The 11,856-nt window shown below is 43.5% G+C and overlaps 1 protein-coding gene across 3 annotated transcripts in view; it reads right to left on the bottom strand.

Moving 5' to 3' along the window:
- Positions 1-686: 686 nt before the first annotated feature.
- The window catches only part of LOC124131328, a 202,836-nt gene continuing 191,666 nt past the window's right edge, over positions 687-11,856 (bottom strand). For all 3 annotated transcript variants that reach the window (XM_046494537.2, XM_046494535.2, XM_046494538.2), the window contains one exon: positions 687-3,709. In XM_046494537.2, the coding sequence (XP_046350493.2) occupies positions 2,981-3,709 (729 nt within the window). In that variant the 3' untranslated portion in view covers positions 687-2,980. The remainder of the gene's footprint in view (positions 3,710-11,856) is intronic.

Raw genomic sequence — 11,856 nt, 5'->3', positions numbered from 1 at the left:
TTTAATTTTCTGCAGATGTTCGAATTTACGGGCTTTCACGCTAGACTCTAATACAATTGTTTAATGTGAGGTGAAACGGGGGTTTAACGTCGCGTTACAAATTATGTGGGTGTGAGTGAGTGTGAGAGAGTGAGCACCAGTCTGGACTTCATAGTGCTAGCCAACAAAGACACCATGCTGCAGTTTAACATGGAGACACTCTGAAACACATTATACAGACTCCGAGTCGACCATTTTTTGTTTAATCCCCTCTAATGTGGAGCATGCAGGGTTACGACAACACCTATGCCAACGGGTTTTGGTATGACGCAGCCAGGGAATGGAACCACCGTAAGTCCGTTCTATGGGCAGACGCTCTAACCACTAGACCACGCAGGCGGTTCGGGAAACTTGAAAAGCGGGTGGGGGAGCGAGTTGGGTTTCATGCTGCTTAAAACGGTTTTCCAGTATCAGTGAGTGAAGTGAAATGGGGTTTAACGTCGCGTCCATGATTATTGCACTTATATAGCGACGTGCATGCACGTGTATGTGTGTGTGTGGCTGCTTGTACTAGTCCAGACTGATGCCGATTTATAGTGCTAGCACACTGAGATACCATGCCGCAGTTTAACATGAATACCCCACTCAGACACAGTATACTGACTCCGAGCCGACCAGTCCTTGTTTTAGCCCCTTAATGCCGAGCGCCAGACAGGGTAACAACATGTACCATCTTTTAACGTCTTTTGGTATGACGCGGCTGGGGATCGAACCCCGGACCTTCCGCTCTACCATTAGACCACAGAGGCGGTCCTTTTTTCCAGTATCAAGTCATGTCAGATTTATGTGGGAGGAAAGGCAAAAGTCACGTAGGTCACAGACATTGAGCACTTTAGTAATGAGCACGGGGTATGACATTTAATGGAAAGATCCTGGTACGAATAAGGGGCTCAACTCATGTACTCGTGCCTTCTTTATAGAGCACAGTAGCGAGGTTTCATAATAGTATACCAACAGACGTTTTGTTTCCTAAACTATAAGCAACAGAGACTTCCTGTATTGGTTATTTCAAATATAGAATGAGTGAGTGAGTTGACAAGTTTATGGTTTTACGCCGCCTTTATCATGGCTCCAGTGGTGGACGCCAGCAATAGACTTCTCACGTCGTACCATGTTTGGAATCAAACCCGGGCTTTCGTCCTGAAGAGAGAACGTTTTAACTATCAGACTACCCCATCACCCACATCCTACTAAAAAATGTTAAGGAACACCCGATTCTTTCATATTACTATAGTTAATCGTTGCCATGACAGATTAACTATAGTATTATGGAATAATCGATTGGTCCTTAATTTCTTTTGAGTAGTACATAAGCAGCATCCAATATGTTTAAGTTTGAACACGCTGAGACAAATGATTACTGACAATGCAGATAAAAACCATCATCCAGGATTATGACTGACACATTTCAAACACTTCCAGGAACAGTTTTCTGCGAAAGGTGGAATAAATACCCGTCGGTCGTAAACCAGTGAAGTCAGTGAAACTCTCAACAGCAAGAATCAAACAAACCTTTATATAACCCCCTGGACAGACGGCTAAAGAGTATTGGAAAATATTTACATAAAATCCCCAAAAATCAAACAACGTTATGATTTGAAAATAAAGATAAAAACAACGGTCGCGGTACTGTAAAACTGATGTCTTTAAGAAAGTAAACGTGTTGTCTGTTTGTTTCTTCTATTGTTGAAAAGATTAGCTGCGTGCGATATAATTATTGATATTCTGAAAGACAAATGGACAAATAATGGAATGGTTATCGACATGGCATCATAAAATTGCCTTTATGAACATAATGCTCGATAAATGTATCCATCGAGGCTCAGGTAACACATCCTGTTTGGTGAAGCACACCTCTGTTTCGAGTTATAGTTCTTGAGAAAATGGCTCCACTTAACTGGGATTCAACGATTATGAGGATATTACCCAGATGCATCGAGGGTACCAAACGGAAACTGAAAATACAACGCCCTGGTGCCACAAGTAATTCTAGCCTTGTTATCGATGAAGCCGAGTTTAGAAATTGAAATGTCGTCATTACTTGCATAATACCTCAACTTGAACAAAAGAACGTGGAAGAGGGCAGTAGGCCCCGAGATCAGTAAAACGGTAAGCGCCAGACCAACTATTCTTTGATATATATTTCTGTATCAGATATGGTATTGAACACATTTTATATACAGTTATTAGAAACTATCGTTATGTATATTTAAAGACAATGTATTGACCGGAGATACTGGATTCCCACGGGAACGGAGGTTTCATCTCAAAGACTAATCAAGAGAATGCAACTTTGCTATGATAATGATAAGCAGTTATAGATTCCAAACAAAGAAATAGTTTTCAATGATTCACTTATAATTACAAGCTGTGCTTAATACCAAAGATGGTTAATACGAGTTATTAACATGTAATGATTAATAGAGCAACGACGGCACCTCATCACAATACAATGAGGCGCAGATCCGAGGCACTATCTATAGGTCATACCGCTCATTTGTTCTTGCTCTTCAATTTCAGTGTGGTAGTGATTGCCGTTTGTCCTCTTGCATACTAATGATGAGTAATCTTAATGGTCATAATTCATAAACTCCAGAGTACGTTCCTATCAATTTCAGAATTGAACGGTGCAAAGATTCACCATTATTCAGTGATGAGAGCAAACAAAAATAAAGACATTTATAGTCAAAATAACAATATAAACAATACTATTTTTCTGTCATTTGCATAAATTATCGTTATGATTGTTACAAGATGTAAAATATATGATTATAATTTGATATCACAGTATATGTAGCATCACATCAAACTATCACAGACTAGCTTTCTAGAAATGGCCAAGACCTCCTACGCCAGCAAGTCTGCGAATGCGTCTAAGCTCAATATCAAGCGTACGCAAGCGCAATATACGAGGATGGCCAAACGTACGGACGCCAGCGCCCTAGCCATTGCGCAGCCCACTGGTCACTTCCGGTGTTCGATATTCCATTTTATCCACACCCATATGCTCAAACGTCCTGACCTCTGGTCTCACAGTAGCAGTAGGTGCTTCACAACCATCCGGGGAATGTCCTGAAATACTCAACACCGCACTGTAGTTCCTAGGGCTCGAACTGCCACCACTCATCACGCCACCGCCCAGATGAGTTTTTCTAGGAAGCGAGTTAAGATTACTAAGACTGGACGACTTTACGAATAACTTCCTCTTCGCAGAAGCATCTGGATTATGTTTTTGAATGTCCCTGTTAACCAAGGAGGTCTTTGTCTTTAAACTGTTGATCTTGAAGGCCGGTTCCTTCTCTTCTGTCAAATCCTTCACTGCAGAGTTACCTACAGCAGCAGCAGTCGCGCCTTTGGTGGAGATTCCATTTAACACGTCTCGTCTTTCCCTCCAGGAAGATGCACTTGAGAAGAGTGGTTTCCTGGCACCAGGCTCTGCAGCAAAAGACATGTCTGTCTTGGTCTGATGACCAACTAATGCAGCCTTACCCACTGCCTCTCCTACAGTCGCCATTCTCTCAAAGGCCCGCGGGTTGAAGAGCTGGGCCCGGGCGAGGGCATTACGGGCAGCGAGTTGACCAACAGAGGGTTTCCTTTTGTAGAAGAACCGAGTGTTTGTCCTCGCCATCCGACCGTGTAGGGGGGCGCAGAATGTTTTTGAGCGTTGAACCTGCAGCAAATCAATTACAAAGTTTTTTGAAATATGTTTCATCTACCATACAAAATGATACATATTATCGAAAGGTTGGTCTTTTACTACTCCTGCAACGGCGGATTCAGCATTTTTAAAAAGGACGGGTCCACAATATAAAATCCTCTCTCAGATAATTTTACTGCCAACATTCATTTAGTTTTCAAAGGAGGGGGTAGGGGGCTGGGGTGGGGACTCCCAGGACCTCCCCTCTGGATCCGACTATGCCCTGGAACAAATGAAATGGACCTGAAAATGAAACAAATGATGATCATAAATTGTCTGCAGCAGTTACAGTCTGAGATGCAATGTGTTACCCCCGATTACGGATGTATCAGTAATTACATAATATCGTGTAACCCATGACGTGGTCATTCATGCATAGACCTCGACTGACGAGCATTATGAAAGCGTTATACAATAACCAAAACAGCTGTTCGTTAGATCAGGTAAAATAACAGCAGGGCAAAAATGTGATATTTCAAACAGAACAATCAAAACCATGCCATTATAAATTTTGGTCAATTAATTTATGTTCAACAAAATAATTTCCTGCTTCAAATATCCGTTGTATGTTACGCCTGTGTAATATGGCGAAAGCCAGCATGGAGGTAATTACTTCTAGTGGCTGGATGTTGCATACCGTGCTGCGACAGGGTGCCCTAATCAGGCAATTCTTATTCGGGACACATATCAGCGGCTTCATGGCCCGTTACACGCCAAGGATGAATCTCTTACACAAGGTATGAAACACATTAAATGAGATAAACTGTGCAAACATAGGTTTGGAAATGATGGAAACTGGGGACAGCTTAGAAACTCTTGGCACCTAACGATCCTTGGGACAAACTTGAAATGAGATTCCTTTTCAAAGGTAAAGTAATTCCTTGTCACACTCAGATGAAAATATATTAAAAGTTTTTTCACGAATCAGTACGGACAAGTTGGCAGCGGTTTCACGCTACGTAACACCCTGATGTTAAATGTGATGCCGCACGGCCGGACCACCCTCTCCCTCCGTTTCCGTGTGAATAGTATTACCCCTCAACAATCCGACCATTAAAAAATATCCTTACAGCTCAAACTGTCTCAACTTACAAGCATGAGTTAGTTACGGTAGGCTTCTCTTAAAAATGGAACAGTCTCAAATGCTTTACCTTTGGCAATTTCCTTTTGTAATATTTAAAAAAATATCATTAATTTTATTGCTACTTAGATGAAATGAGTCTTTGATACAACAGCAGTTAAAGGTGATTAAGGAAGATTTATGCGACGCACTGCGATATGATATTATACACATAGTTACAACTCACATCGACTCGGTTACATAATCGTACGAATTACTGTCCAGATTCAGGATATGAATTTACCTCATGCTGGTATTTGAACAAGAAATAATTCCATCGATAAAAAGTATCTTGTTGAGGATTATTGTCTCAGCGTGTTCAGGAAAGCCAATTGGTTAGAGTGACGATAAACCACGACGACATGGGGTTGCCATCAAGGCGACAACATGAGTTGTGGGATTGGGCCTTTGTACTTGAGGGAAATTTTATAAACGAAAATGAGATGTTTTCCCGCTTAAGCGCAGTGCATTATAATATATGGTATAGTATTTCAAAACATTTAATCGGCTGAGAATAAACTCTGGCAATATATGCACCACGCTTGAGTGAGTGACGATGCCTTTTTCAAAACGAGAGGACGGCACGGGATTCACCTTCGGCATATGCAACCTTTGCCTTGAAGTCACTGGACCTATCCGAACGGAAAAAATACCTTTCAATCAGTTGGTGACATTTGTCATCAGTAAATAACCCCTCCCTCATATGTGTGAATACTAGTATATTTACATAGATACGTGTCACCCTTGCAGTCACTTATAGTGAATGAGTGAGTGAGTTGGGTTTAACCTGGTGACTGGGTCAGGCGGTATTATATTATACAGGTGTACTTAGTAGTTACTGGGTCAGGCTGTATTACATTATACGGGTGTACTTAGCAGTGACTGGGTCAGGCTCTATTACATTTATCAGGTATACTCAGCAGTGACTGTGTTGAACTCATATTTTACAACATGTCAGTGACTATGAGATCACTTCAACTGGCATGACCATGAGACATGACCAACCACTAGTATGATCAGATTTATCCACTAATACATGAAAACAGTGGTGCAAGATCCATCCACAGATATGCAAAGAGGCATACAGATACAGAAAAAGGATGGACAATGGATTGGGATGCTGACAACAGAGACAGTGGATAAGTGAGTGAGTTGGGTTTAATGCCGCTTTAACAGTATTCCTGTTATATCACGGCGTGTCAGCTAAACATGGGAGGAAAGCCCGAAGTGATGCAGGTCTCAGACGTTTACCACTTAGGTGAAACCCACGAGCACGGGTATGGTACTGACAAACCTAGAAACATAATCGGGGCGAACCGGGATTCGAACCAACAATCATAGTTTCTGGCGTGCCCAAGGGATGCAACTCTGCACAGCGAATCGCTGCGCCTTGGACGACTGGGCCACCCGTGCTCCCGCAGTCACTTATAACGAACCACCGTTATCTGGCGGCAATATCGCCGAGTGCCATGTTAAACAACAAAGAAACAAAGAAACAAAGAAACTATATCACGTCTTTATCACCCGTATATGGCAACTAGTCATAAATATATATTAACACTCGTCATTAATGTATAAAGATTTTGGTAGGATTGTCACAATATTCTACACCATCTGTCATTAGTGAATATTGTCTTTCCAAGCCCAAGACAACAGATTTTCACTTGACATTTGACCACTAAATATATGTATGACGTCTTTGTCCTCACGTAGCTACAGCTTGCCACCAATGTTACATTATGTGCCATTACTGTATATGGGACACAGATCTACCCCCGCCAATGTGACCTTTAAGTGAACATACACTTTCCTGTTATTGTCGTCGTCATCAACCTTGATGTTCTTTATCTGTCATCATCTTGGCCCACAGCTTTTGATGACAATTGTTATGTTTGTTTGTTGTTTAACGCAACACTCAGCAATATTCAAACCTTTTGACGACGTTCTTTAAATAATCGGGTCTGGACAAAACAATTCAGTGATTGACATCAAGAGTATCGATATCGAACAATAGTTATCATTGTTACTAATTCTAAGAATACTACCTCTATTACATATCTGCCATAAATCCTTAATTTTGGCTTCAATCACACCAACTAAATTTTTTAGATTTTCAACAGACGTCCTCTTCACTATCAATTACACACAACTAGTTGTCGCCAAGTAGTCTCGTAACTACCCAAGCAATGACGTCATAATGGCGGCAACCTCGGTTTTTTTCCTCATCTCCTACTTTAGGTTGGTTAGTTTGTTGGTTTGTTGTTTAACGCCGCACTCAGCAATATTCCAGCTATATGGCGGCGGTCTGTAAATAATCGAGTCTGGACCAGACAATCCAGTGATTGATATCATGAGCATCGATCCACGCAATTGGGATCGATGACATGCATCAACCAAGTCAGCGAGCCTGACCACCCGATCCCTTTAGTCGCCTTTTACGACAAGCACAGTCGCCTTTTACGGCAAGCATGGGTTGCTGAAGACCTACTCTACCCCTGAATCTTCACGGGTCCTTACTTGAGGTAGAAGAATTGGGGAGGTGGGAGGGGGTAATTCGTATGTAATAGAGGTAGTATTCTTAGAATTATTAACAATGATAACTATTGTTCGATACTTCTTACGACACTTCTACCTCTATTACATATCTGCCAGAATATACCAGAGGGACCGCGGTGGGATCTGCCTCTAGAAACTTCCTGTGTAATTAACAGCAATCCTTTTCTGGACACCATAATGTGCTGATTCCAATCCTACTGAGATAATTTCCCCTTAAATTCCCCTTGAGGACTTGAAAATCAGAAACTGTCAATAATCAATTTAAATATGTGATACTTCACCAGATTTACCGTCATATTTGCTGATTTTGACCATAAAAAACCTGGATTAGTGACCTATATTACCGGCGATTACGTCACTGCCGGCTATGACATCACTTCCTTTTTTTGGTAACGACGTCATTTCCTGGTTAGAAGGACTTTGTTCAGCTATTTCCGGTGCAGACGTCACTTTCGGTTCCTTTATTACTTCCGGTTGATGGTGATAGATGAGATTTAAGGTGCTTCTGATCCATCCTATACCTATAAAGCAGAGTAATCAAGGGTGAACTTACCCTCAGATGCTCCTGGTGTCGGATCCTCGCGTGGAATTCTGAGCCTGTGTATAGCTGTGTGCAACTGTGGCCTTCATCCATCCTGCTAAAGTAGCCTTTGTGATATCATTGCTCGAGTTGTTCTTACAGGATAGAAAGAGTCTCCTTTGATGGCGTCTATGTGGGTCTGTAGCCGAGAGACAGAACTTGGGAGCTCTGATGGGACATAAGAGTCTGTCTGGTTGATCCACTGTTGGTCCAAACGCCGGGATTGTATGTATTGCGTCTATTACCCAACGATCCCATTGTGGTAGATTGGTTCATGGCTACGAATTCTGGGAGCGATCTTAGAGTTATAAAAGTCCAATGCTGATCATGGGTAAGACCAGAATAGTCTAAGACATGTAACTCCGAAACTCTTGCTGCTGTTGCCATGGCCATCAGAAACCATGTTTTCCTGGCTTTTTGAAGTAGGGTAGCCTTCGCCATGAGTTCGTAAGGTTCCGTTAACAGTGCCGATAATACCCCAGATAGATTCCACTTGGGGAAGATACGAGTGGTCCTAATATCTTCTAGTAGAAAGGAATCCATTAATCTGATGAGGATGGGATGGTTTCCGATAGATAATCCATCATGTTGAAGTACAGAATGAAGGGCTGATCCGTAATCTTCTATCGTCCCGTGTCTGAATTTATTGTCTTGACGTGGATGAAGAAGGAAGTCTACTATCATAGGGATTGATACAGAATTATCAATAATCCCTAGTCGTCTTCTCCACTGGACAAACTTGTCCCATTTTTTGTCATATATAAGGGCGGATGAAGGTCTCCATGAACTTGCCACAGCATCCGAGGCAAGCTCAGACTAACCACATGTTTGCATCTTCTGCGCGATAACTTCCAGGCGGTTAGATGTAGGCTGGGCAGATTTTCGTGGAATATGCTGGATTGGGCTGTCGTAGCTGATCCCGACGAAGTGTTAACTGTATGGGATCCTCCATTAATAGCTTTAATAGCCTGGGGAACCATGCCCTGCTGGGCCATACTTGTGCTATCAGTATTATTAGGCAATCCGTCTTCTCCACCTTCTGGATGAGCTTGTCTTGAAGAGACCATGGTGGGAATGCGTAGCCGAATAGATTAGTCCAATCCATCGAAAGAGCGTCGATCTGGTGAGCTCTTGGGTCGGGAACTGGACTGGCATAAACTTGGTGGTGGCGAATAGATCTATGTGTGGCATGTCCCATATCTTGGTTATTCAGCTGAAGATCTGTGGATGTAATGTCCATTCTGTTGCCACTATTCTACCCCGATGTGAGAGGATGTCGGCCAGTATGTTCAGTTTCCCGGGTATATGTCTCGCTTCCATCCGGCAGTTGAAGGAGTCTGACAATGCAAACAATCGTGTAGTCTCAGTTATCAGGGAGTTGAAACTGGTTCCTCCCTGCTTTTGAATATATGCAACTACTGGGGTGTTGTCCGTGGCACTGATGATAGATGAAGATGTGTTCTCCATTCCAGGATGGCGTTATATATGGCCTTCATTTCCCTGCAGTTGATATAAAGGTTTTTCTCCTCTGTGTTCCACGATCCCTGTACTGTGAGATCGTCCACATGGGCTCCCAATCCCAAGTCAGCGGGATGTCACTCATCACATGTTCTCTGTGATTCCATCAATGGAGGTCTTGTGGCAAAGTGGGAGGTAACTGAGACTGGAATTCTAGGCCCTTCGATCGTATAGAGTTGACCCATGTCAGTCGAGGACGTAGTGACATCCACCACCTCAGCGACTTGTTAGGTTGACTTGAGATTGATTGGATCATCTTCATAGTCTTGTCGAATCGATCCTCTGGTGGACATAGATATCCTATGTCTAGCGGGAATCTTGCTCTGACGTATATAATGTCTTGGACCAGAATGATCTCTGACTTGGCTTGGTTGACTAGGAAACCTAGGTAAATCATAAGCTGGACCAAGAATATCATGTTCTGCTGAAGCTGATTTTTCTCTTGGTCTGCCGCTAAGACGTCGTCCAGATAACCATGGATTCGAACTAGCTGGAGATGGGCGAACTTGATGAGTGGCGCTGTAATTCTGGTGAATAGCCAAGGTGTTGTTGCTATCCCGAATTGTAGGACCTGGAATTCGTAGTGTCGTCCATTGATTGCGAAGCGTAGATATTTCCGAGATGATGGGTGTATTGGGACGTGAAGATATGCATCTGTAAAATCTAGGCTGATGAGCCAGTCTCCCTTCTTCACCGTCGACCGCAACTTCCGTATGGATTCCATCTGGAAAGGTGGAGGCAGCAGCAGATAACACTTGTTGAGGATTTTTACATCTATTATCATCCTCATCTCGTTTCTTCTGCGGGACTAAAAAGACTAGGGAGTAAAAACCTTTGGTGTTGTTGAACTCCTTTAATTCCCGAATGGCTCGGTTCTTTAGTAGTTTCCTGACGGACAATTCTGCAGCTGCTAACCTGGCACCGGTCAGGTGAAACCCTCGACCCACGGCGTTTATGTTCAGGCTTGGATGTTTCCTGAAGTGTAACTTGTAACCGTGAGCCACGACGTCTAGAATCCAGTGGTCGGGGGTAACTTGCTTCCAACTTTCGGCGTATGACAGAAGGCACCCTCAGACTGGGCCCGGTGTCCGCGTTATGTTGAAAGACAGTAGGCGTAAATCGCAATCCATAGACGTAACTAGGTCAAAAGGTCTACAACGTCGGAGGGTACAACCGCCCCTTGGCTGGCGAAAAGAGTCCTGCGAAGATTGTGGATTGTTGTACTTCCGCCTCGGTTGGAACGAATCCTTCCCAGAGGGGACAAACTTCTTCTTAGGGGGCTGTTTGGACGCAGATGACTTATGTCCCAGGGTGACTTGTGAGACTGTGACTGTCTCGCCGCAAGGTCTAGTGTTGAAGTCTGGAAACGCTCGGCTTATTCTTGCTTGACTTCATCTATCACATTTCTGAGCTTCCCATTAAAAATTGTGGTCGCTGATATCGTTGCGACGTCACAAACTTCTTGGTCTGACTCGATACGGCCCTCGACCTAATCTGGGATAGGAGCTGTTGTCTCTGTAGTCTCAGTAACTGTGTGGAAGTCAAGACTTGGGATGCTAGTAAATCTTCCTGCATCTTAACGACCGAGTCAAGAAGGCTGTGAATTAGTCTGACTTGATCGGTCCTAATAGTCATAGGTGTTTTCGGTGCAATTCCTTCACAGGATGGTTGAAGAGGCGGTATGATGTATCTTATTCCGGCGACAGACCAATTTATATATGGCCCGATTTCCATGGAGTATCTGGCAACCGATGCTAAATCCTTGAAACGAGTTGCCGATAACATAACGTTCATGTTGCGATTGCGCACTAATATATAGAAATCCGAATCCAAGTGTTGGAACTCCGGAAGTGTAGCATCGTGCGTCTTGTTTCATAGGTGGAAGAGGTAGACGTTCATCATGCGTAGCTGGGCCAAGGTAACGTATGATGAATATGCTGAGATGGAGCAGGCGCATGACATCCCCCGTATTCCGGCATCTGGGGTGGTGAATCCTCTGTCACATGTGGCCGAAGTGTAGGTATAAGGTGGTAAAGCTCTTCGATAAGTTCCACAAAAGTGTAGCCTTCGCTGTAATCTCGTTTGGGTGAGTTGTCAAGCTCCTTCAAACACTCTGGTTCTGGCTCTGAGTAGCCTTGGGAATCTCCCGTGGGGGGTGGATAATCGTATCCCTCAGCTTCTGCCCCGTAGGGCTCGTCATCCTTCGGTGACCATGATTCCGGTATGATATGTCTCCTTGAGGCTTGTAGCCCATGGGTAACGATAGCCATGCCGTGGCTGTCCTCTCAGCTGCACGGCTGGCTGGGTAAATCCGTGGGTGTCTGGCCCATGGAGTCCGTGGACGGC

Source organism: Haliotis rufescens, unplaced genomic scaffold (assembly GCF_023055435.1).
Source record: "Haliotis rufescens isolate VD_foot unplaced genomic scaffold, xgHalRufe1.0.p SCAF_1, whole genome shotgun sequence".
NCBI lineage: Eukaryota > Metazoa > Mollusca > Gastropoda > Lepetellida > Haliotidae > Haliotis > Haliotis rufescens.
Note: the sequence above shows the minus strand (reverse complement) of the source record. Positions and strands in the feature narration are given on the sequence as shown.